The 16,046-nt window shown below is 56.0% G+C and overlaps 1 protein-coding gene across 7 annotated transcripts in view; it reads right to left on the bottom strand.

The window, feature by feature from the left end:
* LOC136535754 (callose synthase 3-like) overlaps positions 1–16,046 on the bottom strand; it is a 49,270-nt gene that overhangs the window by 22,556 nt on the left and 10,668 nt on the right. For all 7 annotated transcript variants that reach the window (XM_066528136.1, XM_066528139.1, XM_066528137.1 and 4 more), the window contains 3 exons: positions 13,170–13,504; positions 12,281–12,333; positions 12,089–12,149 (listed from right to left, as the gene is read on the bottom strand). In XM_066528136.1, coding sequence (XP_066384233.1) covers positions 12,089–12,149; positions 12,281–12,333; positions 13,170–13,504 — 449 coding nt within the window. The remainder of the gene's footprint in view (positions 1–12,088; positions 12,150–12,280; positions 12,334–13,169; positions 13,505–16,046) is intronic.

The raw sequence follows: 16,046 nt of genomic DNA, 5'->3' as shown, positions 1-16,046 counted from the left end.
GCCCGCGCTCGCGCTGCCTCCCTCTCTAGCAGCTCGAGGTCCACGTCGGCGGTGTCGTCAGCGGAAATGGAGCTGCCGATGCTGCCGCGCAGAGCCTCGACCTCCGCCGCCGCCGCCGCCGCTTCCGCCTCCGCTCTGGCTGCTGCCAGCTCCGCCGCTGCCAGCCTCGACGCCCTTGCCGCCGCCGCAGCGGTCTCTGCCGCCGCTCGCTCGCGTTCCTCTGCCGCGGCAAGTTCGGCCTCCTGCCGACGCCGCGTGCTCGAGGCGACCGAGCGCTGAGACTGCCCTGCGGACATGACGCGCTACCGGGGGGCTGCTACGTGGGGAGAGGGCTGCTTCAGACGAGCTGGGAGAGGAGTGAATAGGAGCGGCCGGAGGAGCTGCTGCTGCCAACAGCTGGGGCTGTTGTGGGGCTGGGAGAGAAGATGAGCAAGAGATGCTCAGGCTACAGGATAATACGGCTTTGATACCAGTTGTTAGTCGCTGAATTCTCACTCTTGGTAGTAGGAGAATTCTTACTCTCATCGAGAGAGGATGACACTAGGAGTTGGGGCAATTTTCTTGTCTATTTCTCACACAAGCTCACACAAATGCCATACTAACCTGAGAGGTTGGGGTTACATATTTATAGGCTGCTAGCCAGCCAAGGATATACCAAGATGCTAGTCTAAAATGCTAATATGCTGTCCTAGCTAAGATGCTGTCCTCTAGTCTAAGATGCTGTCCTAAAAACAGAAAAACAGCCACAAGGACCATGTGAGCATCACAGCCCCACAAAGACCAGCCACGCATGAGACTCATCCATCAGTCAGGTCGGGTGAAAGTCAGGTACTGAAGGGCACCAGCAAGGCTACGGTATGCTATAGGATCAGCAACAGCAGGGCCGGCAGCAGCAGAGACCTTAGCACAAGTGTCAACGGGGGTAGAGCATGGCTTGCAGTCACTCATGCCGTGGCAAGCAAGAATGTCCAGGGTGTACTGACGTTGTGAGAGAAATAGAGTGTCCCGGTTGCGTTGAACAGCTATGCCAAGGAAATGGTGCAGAGGACCAAGATCTTTCATGGCGAATTCTTGTTTGAGTGCAGCGATGACCCGGTGTAAGATTTGCTGAGAAGATGCAGTGAGCACGATATCATCCACATAGAGGAGTAGATAGACTGTCTCAGTACCGCGCCGGTAGATAAACAGAGAGGTGTCAGACTTGGCTTAGGTAAATCCCAGAGTCAGCAGAAAGGAGGCAAACCGGCTATACCATGCGCGCGGTGCCTGCTTCAAACCATAGAGTGGCTTGTTGAGTTTGCAAACATGTTCAGGGAGAGTAGGATCAACAAAGCCAGCGGGCTGTGAGCAGTATACTGTTTCGGACAGAGTGCCATGAAGAAAGGCATTCTTCACATCTAAGTTGATGGATCGGCCAATCCCTAGAATGAGCCAGAGTGATGACTGTGCGAACTGTAGCAGGCTTGACAACAGGGCTGAATGTTTCATCATAATCAACACCGGGCTGTTGAGTAAACCCGCGAAGAACCCAGCGAGCCTTGTATCTGTCCAGAGAGCCATCAACATGAAATTTGTGCTTGAAAATCCATTTACCGGTGACAACATTTGCCTTGGGAGGACGAGGAACGAGGTCCCAAGTGTGGTTGTCGGAGAGAGCAGCAAATTCCTCTTCCATGGCCTGGCGCCAGTGAGGATTGGCAAGAGCATCGCGACACGTGCGCGGGAGCGGGGAGAGGACCTCGGCGTGCAGACCGAAGCAAGGCTGCCGGAACCCGATCTTCCCACGGGTAGCCATACCATGGGAATTGGCGATAGGTGGGATGGGAACAACCCCACTTGGAAGCTGGGGGCCGTGCTTGACATAGTGCGGTGGAGATGGGACGATGCTGGAGCGTCGAAGAGCGGGAGCCTCAACAGAAGGCTCGGTCGTCGGGCTTGGTGCAGGAGGACGCCGGTGGTAGACGTGGATGATGGGCGGCCTGTGGACCGGCACCTGTACAGGGGGTGCTGAGGGTGCCGAAACATCCTGCACAGGGGGTACAGGAGGCACTGTGGGCGCCGAAACAGCCTGCACAGGGGGCGCTGCAGGCACCTGTACAGCGGGCGCCGTGGGCACCTGTACAGCGGGCGCTGCAGGTACAGAGGGCGCCGCAGGTGCCTGTACAGCGGGCGCCGTAGGTGCCGGGATAGTGGGTGCCGCAGGCGCCTGTACAGCGGGTGCTGCAGGTTCCTGAACAGGGGGCGGCCTGGGCAGGGAGAAGCCTGGTGGAGGCCCAGCAGCCCTGGGAGTACCTGCAGATAGAGGAGGGACTGACAGGGAATCATCATTAGTTAGAAAATCAAGTTCAGTGGGTGGAGGGGAGGGTCGACGGAGGGAAAAGGGAAACGTTGTTTCGTCGAAGACAACGTGGCGAGAGATGATGACCCGATTGGTGGTAAGGTCAAGGCACCGATAACCCTTGTGATCCGGAGAGTAGCCGAGGAAGGCGCACAAAGTGGACCGAGGGGCCAGCTTGTGAGGGGCCGTGGCGGTGAGATTTGGATAGCAGGAGCATCCAAAGGTCCGGAGATCATGATAGGAGGGAAGGGTGCCGTGGAGAGCGAAGAAGGGGGTGCTCATGTGCAAGGTTTTGGTGGGGAGGCGATTGATGAGGTGGGTGGCTGTGGCGAGAGCATCGGCCCAATATGAGAGCATGGAAGCTTGGAACAACAAGGTGCGGGTGGTGTTGTTGATGGTTGTTAGTCGCTGAATTCTCACTCTTGGTAGTAGGAGAATTCTTACTCTCATCGAGGGAGGATGACACTAGGAGTTGGGGCAATTTTCTTGTCTATTTCTCACACAAGCTCACACAAATGCCATACCAACCTGAGGGGTTGGGGTTACATATTTATAGGCTGCTAGCCAGCCAAGGATATGCCAAGATGCTAGTCTAAGATGCTAGTCTAAGATGCTAATATGCTGTCCTAGCTAAGATGCTGTCCTCTAGTCTAAGATGTTGTCCTATAGTCTAAGATGTTGTCCTAAAAACAGAATAACAGCCACAAAGACCATGACCATGTGAGCATCATAGCCCCACAAAGACCAGCCACACATGAGACTTATCCATCATTCTCCCCCTAAGTCTTGTGCGTCGTCTTGTGGGAGAGTTGAACCATCCCGGTCCTGGAGCAGAGCTCAAGGAACTTGATCCTCCCAAGGGGCTTGGTGAGCAGGTCCGCAAGCTGGTCCTTGGTGTTGATGTAGGTCGCCTTGATGCTCCCTTCCTCCAAACAGCCTCGGATGAAGTGGTACCTCACCCGGATGTGCTTGCTGCGTTCGTGGAACACGGGGTTCTTTGCCAAGGCCAGAGCGGACTTGCTGTCCACCCTGAGCTCCACCGCTCTAGTGTCTCTGCCGATGAGATCACCAAGCAGTCGAGCGAGCCAGAGCGCCTGAGTCGAAGCGGTGGAGGCCGCTATGTACTCGGCCTCGCAGCTGGACAGGGCCACCACCTGCTGCTTGACCGACTGCCAGCTAACGAGGCACTTGCCGAGGAAGAAGAGGATCCCGCTCGTGCTCTTGCTGGTGTCGATGTCGCCGGCGTGGTCGCTGTCACTGTACCCGACGAAGTGTGCCGCCCCAGGACACCTCGGGTAGTAGAGGCCGTAGTCGAGAGTCCCCGCAACGTAGCGGATGATCCTCTTCACAGCCTGCTGGTGCTCCGTCGTCGGTCGCTGCATGAACCGACTAACGTAGCCGACGGAGAATGCCAAGTCCGGCCGTGTGTGGGCGAGGTAGCGAAGGCTCCCCACAAGGCGCCGGTACTGTGTAGCGTCCACCTCCTCCGTCGTGCTGTCGCGGCTCAGCTTCAGCCTCTCCTCCATTGGAGTGAGAGCTGGGTTGCAGTCGGTGAGCCCAGCTAGCTCAACGACGCGCTTGGCGTAGGCGGTCTGTCGAAGCGTGATCCCAGAGTCATCCTGGTGTACCTCGATTCCCAGGTAGAAGGAGAGAGGCCCCAGGTCACTCATCTGGAAGGTGGCCTTCATCTCTTCCTTGAATGCCGCCACCTCCGCATCCTTGGTGCCGGTGATCACCAAGTCGTCGACGTAGACACCCACCAGCAGGGCATTACCTCCATTGCCCCGTCGGTAGATGGCCGCCTCGTGCGGGCTTTGCTCGAAGCCCATCCCCTTTAGTGTGGAATCCAGCATGGCATTCCACGCCCTCGGTGCGTGCCGCAAGCCATAGAGGGCCTTGCGCAGGCGGAGCACCTTGCCCTCCTTGCCGGGGATCGTAAATTCCGGCGGCTGGTGCACGTAGACCTCCTCCTTCAAGTCGCCGTTAAGGAACGCCGACTTGACGTCCATGTGATGAACACGCCAGCCCTCCTGGGCAGCTAGCGCAAGGAGGAGTCGCACGGACTCCATCCGTGCCACGGGAGCAAAGGCGTCGTCGAAGTCGACCCCCTCCTGCTGCACGAAACCTCGTGCCACCAAGCGAGCCTTGTGCTTGACGATGGCGCCGGCTTCATCCCTCTTCAACTTGTACACCCACTTAAGGGTGATCACGCGGTGACCATGAGGAAGGTCAGCAAGCTCCCAGGTGCGGTTCTTCTCAACCGCATCCATCTCCAACTGCATCGCGGCGCGCCATGCCGCGTGTCTCTCGGCCTCTGCAAACGACCGAGGCTCGCCGTCGTCACACGCAAGGTGCAACTGCGCCTCCAGGTCGTGAGGCACCGGTCCCGGCACCGGCTGGTCGCCGAGAAGGTTCTCCACCGTACGGTACCGCAACGGCTCGCCGTCGTGGTACGCGTCGACGCGCTCCTTGTCGTGAGAGAGCGGAGTAGCGAGCTCAACCGGGCCGTGCTCGACACGAGCTGGTGGTGGAGTAGACGTGCCCGGAGTGGTGCCTGTCGGTGCAGGAGTGCGTGGCGTTGCCGGCTGTGGTGGAGCCGGCGAAGAGCTCATCGCAGCCGAGGTCCTGGTTGGAGAGCGTGGTGCTGTCGGAGTAGCAGGTGCCGGGGTCGGTGGAGGCTCGGAGACTGGGGTAGACGCGCTCGCCGAAGAAGAACTGCCTACTCCCCCAGCTCTCTCGAAGTGAACGTACTCGACAGTGAAGTCGTCGTACGTCGGAGCCGAGCCGTCGTCCACTGCCTTGTCCCACGCCCATCTTCGCCCTTCGTCGAATACAACGTCGCGCGCCGTGCGCACACGCTGTGTCTTCGGGTCGAGGATGCGGTAGGCCTTCGAGCCCTCTGCGTAGCCGATGAACACTCCCGGAGTGCTCCTGTCGTCGAGCTTGCTGATGTGGCCAAGCTCCTTGGCGAACGCGAGGCAGCCGAAGACCCGCAACTGGTAGACCGCCGGCTTGCGCCCATGCCAAGCCTCGTACGGCGTCCTGCCGTCGAGCGCCTTGGTAGGCGAGCGGTTGAGGATGTAGACGGCCGTCACCACCGCCTCTCCCCAGAAGACAGCCGGCATCCGCCTCTGCTTGAGGAGGGCCCGAGCCATCCCCACAACCATCTGGTTGCGCCGCTCGACGACGCCGTTCTGCTGCGGGCTGTATGGCGCGGAGTAGTGGCGCTGAATGCCCTCGTCAGCGCAGTACGACGCGAATTCAGCCGCCGTGAATTCGCCGCCGTTGTCGGTGCGCAGCTGAAAGGTCCTAATGGCTAGAGGGGGGGTGAATAGCCTAATAAAAATTTCTACAACACCACTTAACCAAATGGTTAGACAATTATGAGGCGAAGCGAGTGTTGCGCTAGCCTACTCAAAATGCAAGCCACCTACCACAATTCTAGTTTAGATAGTGTCAATTCACACAAGAGCAATGACACTACCCTATGTTAGTGTGCTCTCAAAGGCTAACTAAAGAGCCACACCAACCAAGCATGCAAGCTCTCACAACTAGCTACACTAAAGAGCTTGTCAACTAGTTTGCGGTAAAGTAAAGAGAGTGATTAAGAGGGTTATACCGCCGTGTAGATGAATGAACCAATCAATCACGAAGATGAATAACAATGATGACCAATCACCTTGGAATCAATGATGAAGACAATGATTTTTTACCGAGGTTCACTTGCTTGCCGGCAAGCTAGTCCTCGTTGTGGCGATTCACTCACTTGGAGGTTCACGCGCTAATTGGCTTCACACGCCAAACCCTCAAAAGGGTGCCGCACAACCAACACAAGATGAGGATCACACAAGCCACGAGCAATCCACTAGAGTACCTTTTGGCGCTCCGCCGGGGAAAGGTCAAGAACCCCTCACAATCACCACGATCGGAGCCGGAGACAATCACCACCTCCGCTCGACGATCCTCGCTGCTCCAAGCCGTCTAGGTGGCGGCAACCACCAAGAGTAACAAGAGAAATCCGCAGCAAAACACGAACACCAAGTGCCTCTAGATGCAATCACTCAAGCAATGCACTTGGATCACTCCCAATCTCACTATGATGATGAATCAATGATGTAGATGAGTGGGAGTCCTTTGGCTAGGCTCACAAGGTTGCTATGTCAATGAAAATGTGCAAGAGCTATCCCTTGAGCCGGCCATGGGGCTATAAATAGAGCCCCCATCAAATAGAGCCGTTATACCCCTTCACTGGGCAAAACGCGTTCTGACCGGACGCTCCAGTCGTGTTGACCGGACGTTGGACCTCAGCGTCCGGTCGCTCGCAGACGACCACGTGTCCTGATTCCAACGGTCACTTGACCTGACCGGACGCTCCGGTATAAACTGACCGGACGCTGAAGGCCCAGCGTCCGATCGTTTCCAGTAAGCTCCCGAGCATGACCGGACGCGTCCGGTCGAATGCGATCGGACGCAGCCAGCGTCCGGTCACATTCCAGCTACTGTGTCACCGTACGTCAGCGAGACCGGACGCAGCCTGCCAGCGTCCGGTGCATTCAGATCTAGCGTCCGGTCAGTTGACCGACGCTGGCATCTTTGCGACCAACTCGTTTTCACTTCTAACTTCTTCACCCTTGCTCCAATGAGCCAATCACCAAGAATTTTGCATCCGGCGCAATAGAGAGGGACCCAAACCCATCTCAACCCTGCAAGCACCTTGTGCACATGTGTTAGCATATTTTCACAAATGTTATCAAGGGTGTTAGCACTCCACTACATCCTAAATGCATATGCAATAAGTTAGAGCATCTAGTGTCACCGCAATAAGTTAGAGCATCTAGGGCATCACCCTCGGCACGTCCTCGCGCCCCGGCCTGGGCGTCTCTGCGCGCCTTGCGTGGCTTGCCAAGCTTGCGGCCGCCTGTCGCGGAAGAAGGCTCCCCCTTCCTCCGGTCACCTTGGCTGGCAAGCCACTGCTCCCTAGTGAGAAGGAGCTTCCCGCCAGTGGTGATGGGCCCCGAGAGGGACTGTGGCTCATCACTGTCGACGACCTTGAGGCGACCTATCGCCTCCTCGATCGACATCGTGGAGAGATCCAGCAGCGACTCGATCGAGCGAGCCATCTGCTTGTACTTCTCGGGGACGCAGCGGAAGAGCTTTTCGACAGCTCTCTCCTCGCCGTAGGTGTCGTCGCCGAACTGCACCATCTTCTGCAACAGAGTGTTGAGACGGAGAGCAAAGTCATCAACGTCCTCACCTGGCTTGAAGGCCAGGTTCTCCCACTCCTTGCGAAGTGCCTGCAGCGTGGACTTGCGGGCGCGGTCGCTGCCGATGCGTGCCGCAGCGATGGCGTCCCAAGCCTCCTTGGCAGTCCGCTTGCTGGTAAGCGAGAACTGCATCTTGGGCGGGACTGCAGCGATGAGAGCATCCAGCGCCCGTCGATCTAGGTCGTAGTCGACGTCGCCGTACCGGACTGCCTCCCACATGTGCCGCACCTGGAGCTTTACCCTCATCACCGCAGCCCACTCGACGTAGTTGGTCTTGGTGAGGGTGGGCCACCCACCACCGGGACCGATGTCCCTGACAACAGCCTGGAGCCCGTGGTAACCACGGTGCCGATCCGGAGAGAGAGAGCCACGCTGCCTGTGAAGGCCACGCTCTCCATCGACCCGTCGGTACCGATCCGGGGAGAGAGAGCCACGCTGCCTGTGAAGGCCGCGCTCTCCATCGACCCGTCCGCCACCGTTGCCGTGCGCGCCTCCTCCAGGAGCGCCACCGGCGCGTCCGCGCCTGTCTGGGCTGCCGCCGCGCTCATGGGCGTGCGCGGCTGCCCCAGGAGCGCCACCGCCGTGCGCGCCTCCTCCAGGAGCGCCGCCGGCGCGTCCGCGCCTGTCTGGGCTACCGCCACGCTCGTGGACGTGCGCGGCTGCCCACTGCGCCGCCCGCGCTCGCGCTGCCTCCCTCCCTAGCAGCTCGAGGTCCGCGTCGGCGGTGTCGTCAGCGGAAATGGAGCTGTCGATGCTGCCGCGCAGAGCCTCGACCTCCGCTGCCGCCGCACGCGCTGCATTCGCCGCCGCCGCTGCCTCCGCCTCCTCTCTGGCTGCTGCCAGCTCCGCCGCTGCCAGCCTCGACGCCCTTGCCGCCGCCGCAGCGGTCTCTGCCGCTGCTCGCTCGCGTTCCTCTGCCGCGGCAAGTTCGGCCTCCTGCCGACGCCGCGTGCTCGAGGCGACCGAGCGCTGAGACTGCCCTGCGGACATGACGCGCTACCGGGGGGCTGCTGCGTGGGGAGAGGGCTGCTTCAAACGAGCTAGGAGAGGAGTGAACAGGAGCGGCCGGAGGAGCTGCTGCTGCCAACAGCTGGGGCTGTTGTGGGGCTGGGAGATAAGATGAGCAAGAGATGCTTAGGCTACAGGATAATACGGCTCTGATACCAGTTGTTAGTCGCTGAATTCTCACTTTTGGTAGTAGGAGAATTCTTACTCTCATCGAGAGAGGACGACACTAGGAGTTGGGGCAATTTTCTTGTCTATTTCTCACACAAGCTCACACAAATGCCATACCAACCTGAGGGGTTGGGGTTACATATTTATAGGCTGCTAGCCAGCCAAGCATATGCCAAGATGCTAGTCTAAGATGCTAGTCTAAGATGCTAATATGCTGTCCTCTAGTCTAAGATGCTGTCCTATAGTCTAAGATGCTGTCCTAAAAACAAAATAACAGCCACAAGGACCATGACCATGTGAGCATCATAGCCCCACAAAGACCAGCCACACATGAGACTTATCCATCAATGGTGCGAATCATGTATTCGGCTTTGCCATTCTGCTGTGAGGTGTAGGGGCAGGACATGCGGAGAGAGACACCTTTAGCAAGGAAGAAAGCACGAGACGCAGAGTTATCAAACTCGCGGCCATTATCACATTGCACAGCCTTGATAACGCACCTGAACTAAGTGAGCACGAAAGCAAAGAAATTGGAGAGAACAGGGAAAGTGTCAGATTTCAGGCGAAGAGGAAATGTCCAAACAAAGTGTGAGCAATCATCAATAATGACTAAATAATATTTAAAACCAGATACACTGATGACAGGTGATGTCCACAGATCACAATGAATTAAGTCAAAATTTTTTATTGCTCTAGACAGGGAACTAGTGAAGGGAAAGCGAACATGGCGCCCAAGCTGACACGCATGGCAGATAGAATCATCATCAAGTTTGCTGCACACGATAGAAGAGGTTTGAGCAAGACGCTGAAGGGCGGCTTTGCCGGGGTGTTTGAGGCGGCGATGCCAAGTGGTCGGAGATGGAGTGGCTACGAGAGCGCAGGAGCCGGAGGATGATGATGGAAGCTGCAGGGTGTACAGAGGCCCCGAGCTGTTACATCGAAGGAGGACGTTCTTGGAACGGAGATCCTTCACAGAAATACCAAGAGGGTCAAATTCAATAGAAACAAGATTATCAGTGGTAAACTGTCTAACAGAGAGAAGATTTTTTATAATATCAGGGGCAACAAGAACATTATTAAGGTGAAAGGGGCCAGGGAGAGTGGAGTAGCCAGTACCCATGACCGGTAAAGTGGCTCCATTGCCGACAACAATGGAGGGGAAGGAGGATGGTGACAAAGTGACCATACCGGAGTTAGAAGCGATGTGGGAAGAAGCTCCCGAATCGACGACCCAGTCCGAGACGCTCGGCGGCGGAGTGAGGGAGACGGTGCTGAACGCGTTGGCGAGCGCCTGAGGATCCCATGGAGACCACGCAGACGGGGGCGCCGAGGCGGGCGGCTGGTAGAAGGCGGCCGGCGCCGGAGGATAATATGCGCCGGGGGCAGCAGGGCCAGCCATCATGGCCTGCTGTGGTGGCTGGCCAGGGCGCGGTGGTGGGCCGCGAGAGTCGCCGGAGGAGGACCCAGGCCACATATGAATGGACCCAGTCCACGGGTTGAGGAAGGAGGGCCACTGTGGGCCACCAGGAGGACCGCCGGTCGGCCGGTGGGCTGTGGGCCGCCAGTTGAGTTGCCTTGGCCGTGACCACCGCGGCGATGCCGGCCACCACCGCTGTTGCCACCAGCCGGAGCCCCCCCCCCCCCCCCCCCGCAGCTGGTGGAGGTCGCGGGGACGCAGCAGCAAGGGTGGGCGTCCTAGGGGGGCGTAGAGGCGACGAGAGCTGAAAGAGGCGCCAAAGGCGGTGCCATGTTGAGCTCGGCCAGGCGCAGGTCGGCACGAACGTCGGCGAAGGAAGGGAATGGTCGCTGGCGGGTGACGAGTTGAGACATGAACTGGAAACGTTCATTGAGGCCGCGCAGGACATTCAGCACGAGGGTGCGCTCCTGGACGGGCTCGCCAAGATCAGCAAGTGCATCGGCCATGGTCTTCATCTTGCGGCAGAAGTCGTCGACGGAGAGGGCACCCTGGCAGAGAGTGCGAAATTCGGCATCGAGGAGCATGGCGCGGGACTCGCGATTGTTTAGGAACTGCTGCTCCAGCCCGAGCCATGCTCCCCGAGCGGTGATGCCTTCCCGCTCGTGGACGACGTCCAGAAGGTCGGGGGAGATGGTGTTGAAGATCCAGGAGACAGCGACGCAGTCCATACGGGACCACGCCGGATCGTAGAGGCGGGAGTCGTCGCAGAGGACGTGATCCTTCAGGGCAAAGCGGCCGAGGAGGACGTAGCCGCGCCACTTGGAGTAGTTGGAAGCCTGAAGATCGAGGACGATCGGGATCAGGTTCTTGATATTCTGGACGGCGGCAGCCTGGCTGTGTAGATGGGCGATGGCGGCTGCTTCAGAGGAGAAGGAGCGGGCGTCGTCATCGTCCTGCGGGTCCTCGTCGCGATGGGAGTCGCCGCGAATGCGCTCCCGGAGGGCCGCGGCCTGCTGCTCCAGGGCGTCTGCCTGCGCGCGCTCTTTGGCGAGAGCGGCGGCGGCGAGGCGAACGCGCTCCTGGGCCGCGGCGGCGTTCTTGAGGAGGTCAGCCTCCGCCTGAAGGGCCAGGCTGCACTCGGTGTTGGTGGAGCGCAGGGAAGTAGCCTCATCTTCCAGCTTCTGGGCGGCGGCGAGTGCCTCGTCGCGGAGCTTGGCTGCGGCGGAGGCACCCAGGACACCGGAGGCGGAGGTGGCGGCCATGGGTGCGTGCGGGAGACGGCCAACCGAGGGGCGCGCGCGCGGGAGCCGGGCGGAGAGAGGAGACGGGCGCGGCGAGCGAACGGGCGGACGCGGGCGCCGAGAAGAGCGGCGCGCGCAGCGGCCGAGAGGGCGCGTGCGCCTGGGAAACGCGCGCGCACCTGGGAGAGCGGAAACGGAGGGTGGGCGGTACGGCTCAGGAGAGAGCGTCTGATACCATGATAGAAGCCAAAGGCCGAGATTGATTAGCTTAATGAATGATTACAGCAGAGGTGTTACATATATAGAGAGTACAAGAGAGCCCAAAGGGCCTGGCTAGCCTGGAGGCGGCGCCCCAAGGGGCCAGTCTAGCCTAGGGAATTGGCAACAATAAATAGGGACTAATAACTCTAACACTCAGGACCTGAGGAGTGCCGCCGGGCCACCTAACCGCTTGGACTAGGCGCCCTTTGGCAAAAAAAATGACAAATAATAACTAATAGTAGATATGAATATGTGAAATGACTACAGACGGCTTCAATTTGAAGGCACATGCATAGTCGTATGTTTGGCTACCAAATGCATTGTATTGACTTCGTTGAATTGATGATTAATGAAATAAACCATGGCAAAACAAAATTGTGTGTAGAACTACCTCCACATAGTAGCTAAATGCAAACTTTATCAAGAGAAGAGCAATCCAGAACATGGTGTACCTAAAAATACAAATCAAGATCATTGTGTTAAATTAAAAGATAATAAACTGGTACCTATCTTTCTAATTAAAATAGTTTTGCTAAATAAGTTGCATTCATGTACAAGCACACACAAAAGCATGTATTCTTACATGAAAAGTGAGAAAGCACTTTCATGCATCCCCCTACCAACAAACAGACGAGGCTGCATGAAGACACACAACATTAGTTCATGATGTTCAACTATAAATCAGCATTATAAAAAAACTTCTACATTAGTTCCAACATAGAAACAAATAAGTAAAACAATGTTAATTACCTAAAAGTAAAATACCCCAAAAGGTTATTTAAGTAAAAATATACAATTCTAAGTTAGTATCCATCATCTTGGCTGCTATATTTTTTTCTCGGATATGCAGGAGAGCTTGCGCATCATTATATTAAATAGGAGTCTAAGAAGACTCATAAAGCCCATTAGGGCATGATTTTACATGAATGACTAGTCGGGAAAACAATAAACTTCGACTAGCAACCTAAACACCACACTATGGCAAATATGTCTAAGACCTTTAGCCCCAGAGATACACCACAATTTTGCCTCACCCCTAATTTCTTGCATGAGAGCATTAACATTAGGTGAGGTCCCTTCAAAGACACAGGCATTCCTATGTTTCCAAACCCACCATGCCACCATCACCACTAAAGAATTGAAACCCTTGTGGCGATGCTTTCAATTTGCTGCAATGTGCAGCACCACCACTCAATGAAACTTAGAACATCCTATATGTCTTTCAAAAAATTGCAACTGAAAGAAAACTGGCAAATGAAACATATTTTCTTCAAGGGTCAAGATAATGTTCAGGTAAAAAAGATATTTTTTCTGTAGTACATAGGAGAACTGATATCATTGTACTAAGAGACAAAAACTAGTCCAAACACAAAGGTTTAGGTCAACATAATATAAAACCTGGTACACTAAAGTGAAATGATAATTCAGAACTAAGGGATGGGTAGTGTAATTTATTAAAATTTCAAGTTCACCTGAGACCACCACATGATCAACCTCACAAGCTTGAAGTCTGAACTTTCAAGGCTCCGGCGTAGAAATGGAAGAAGAAAAAGAATAGCAGAAAGCATACTGGGTGACAAATATATGACTACTGAAACAACAAATAGTGGCGGGTGGTTTCGACCATTTCCGAACCAGCTTTTGATGATTCTGATAATTCCAGTTGGATTTTCCCAGGTGTAAGCATATGTAACTGGCAATAGTACCACCCACAAGGCTGCCATTGTGAATTTTAGAACATATCTCAGCTTAACTGCAAATTCCATTGTTCTCCTGGCCTTCCAATTAAAGATAATATCAAGTGTAGCTGTAAATAACAGAGGGAGTTATTCAAAACAGAGCTGATTTCGAACACTGTGTAATAATTATGGCAGGATGGTACAACAGGTTTATGTTCAGTGAAAGATCTTATTACTTCACTACTAGCTCGGGCAAATAAAAATTTGTGTTCTATATATTTTAATAATTACAGAAAATCTTCATCTTCTTATCTTATTACCACCATGATTATCTACTAGAGTGACAAGCTGACAAAAGGCTGAGATAAGCAAAAACAAAAAAAGTGACTTGTCAACCAGGACTAACAATGTTGTAATTACTATTGTAACGTTCTTGCCAGTTTGTGGGTTTTAAATATATTCCCAAGATGCTACAACACTAAAGAACAAAGTTCGAAAAATGATAAGAATGTTGAATCTTCTATGGTTCTTCAGCCTAATATGCAAATGCATGTAGTACAAAGGATATCAGAACCAACAATAATGGATTTGTGTATGTAATATGGCATAGTATAAATGCCTATCATCCCATATGGGCTTTCATCTGATACCTTATCGGCATGGCAAAGCACACATATAATATGTCAAACTCTAAAAAAAAATATATGAAAAATAACCCTGACTTAGAAAAATAGAATGTTTTTGTTATGGTGGGAAAACAGTACCACCGTCGGGATCACAACAGTGCTAGAGCTGATCACCGAGGAGGCTTGCCGAGCGGCACAGCGCCCAGGGCGCGGTCACCACGGCTCCTGCCGGGTCAGTCGGTCCAGTTAGTTGATCAAGTCGATTTGCTTTGTTTCCGTTCAGTTGTTGGCAAGGAGTGAATTTAGGAAAGTTTGTTTGTAAGCTGCTTATATAGCACACACATTCCCTAATGAATGGATAAGCCTGGGTTTGAGATCTAATCTCCCTTGGGCTCCCAGCCCGAGCCGTCTCTGTTCAGCGCCGAGCACGGCGCCCGCTCGTCGCCGGATCTCCAGGCCCCGGCCAGTGAGCTCGCCTCCCTACTTCCTCCGTAGCAAGTCTAGGCGCCGTAACAACCTGGTATCAGAGACCATGTCGTCCTCGGCACCTACCCCGCCCATCCCGCCCTCCGCCGCCGCCACCACCAATGCCGATCCCACCAGCTCCACCGCCGCGCCCTCCGTTCCCAGCTTCTCCACCGCCATCGTACTCTCGGCGCCTCTGCCTTTGGGTACGCAAGCACCTCAGCAGCCTCTCTCGGCCGCGGAGGCACTCCACCAACTAACCACGGCCATCTACGGCATGCAGCGTCAGATCGGCGACTTGTCGCTGCGCGTCTCAGCCCTCGAGGGCCAGCCATCGCCACGTGCGTCTTCACCGTTCGGGCTGCCTGGGTATGGCGGCATCCCGGCGCTGCAGGCACCCGGCCATCCCTCCCCGCAGCACGGTTCCAGCAGCCCACCCTCTGCCACGGCCGGCAACATGTCGTCCCTTCCACCGCCTCCACCATTGCTGGGTGTACCTATCGCGCACATCTCCTTTCCACCATCACCCTCACCTATACCATCCCTGTCTTCCATCATGCAGGGTGCTCCTTTTCCTCCAACGTCCGCGGCCATGTCTGCTGCCCACAAGCCCTTCCCACCACCACTACCATACCCGCCACCCGAACCAGCCGGCAACACCGTTCCTCGTTTCCACAAACTCTCCTTTCCCACGTTCGATGGCAAAGAGGACCCGCTCGGATGGTTGAACAAGTGCGAGCAGTTCTTCTTTGGCCAGCAGACACGTTACGCCGATCGAGTCTGGCTCGCCTCATACCATCTCACCGGAACGGCGCTGCAGTGGTACCTTGTCCTGGAGAACAACACCGGTCGGCCGACGTGGAAGGAGTTCCGGGGCCTATGTCAGCAGCGCTTCGGACCTCCGCTCAGCACCAACCACTTGGCCGACCTGGCGAGGCTACCATTCACCTCCACGGTGGACGCATACATGGACGCGTTCCAGGCTCGTGCGGCGCACGCGGGCCACCTCTCGCCACTCCAGAAGGCACAGCTATTCACCGGCGGACTGCCAGACCACATCCGCGTCAACGTCAAGTTGCATGACCCACAGGACCTCCAGCGCGCCATGCAGCTGGCGCGTGCGTACGAAAGGCGCAATGCTCCGGCTCTCCTTGCCCTGCCTGCGCCGCCGGGTCGTGCGCCGCGCCGCAATACTAGGGGGCAGCAGGCGCTACCGACACCAGTGTCAGCCCAGGGTGTTGCGGCCTCGTCATCATCATCATCAGCGACCACAACGGCCCCGCGCACCTTCAAGCGACTGTCGCCAGACGAGATGGCAGAGCAACGCAAGCAAGGCCTCTGCTACAATTGTGACGAGCCCTATGTGCGCGGTCACAAGTGTGCCCGCCTGTTCTTCCTCGAGGCGTCGGACTACATCGTTGAGGAACCCGAAGAGGTCGACACCGTGCCGGCCACCGCGGCAACATCCCAGTCGGCCTTCGACCCCAAGGAGCCCCTGATCTCCCTCTCGGCGATCACAGGAATTCGAACGGAGGACACTATGCAACTCCGCGTCCAGATCGGTGTCCACGAGTTCAGG

The sequence above is a fragment of the Miscanthus floridulus genome, chromosome 2 (assembly GCF_019320115.1).
Source record: "Miscanthus floridulus cultivar M001 chromosome 2, ASM1932011v1, whole genome shotgun sequence".
NCBI lineage: Eukaryota > Viridiplantae > Streptophyta > Magnoliopsida > Poales > Poaceae > Miscanthus > Miscanthus floridulus.
Note: the sequence above shows the minus strand (reverse complement) of the source record. Positions and strands in the feature narration are given on the sequence as shown.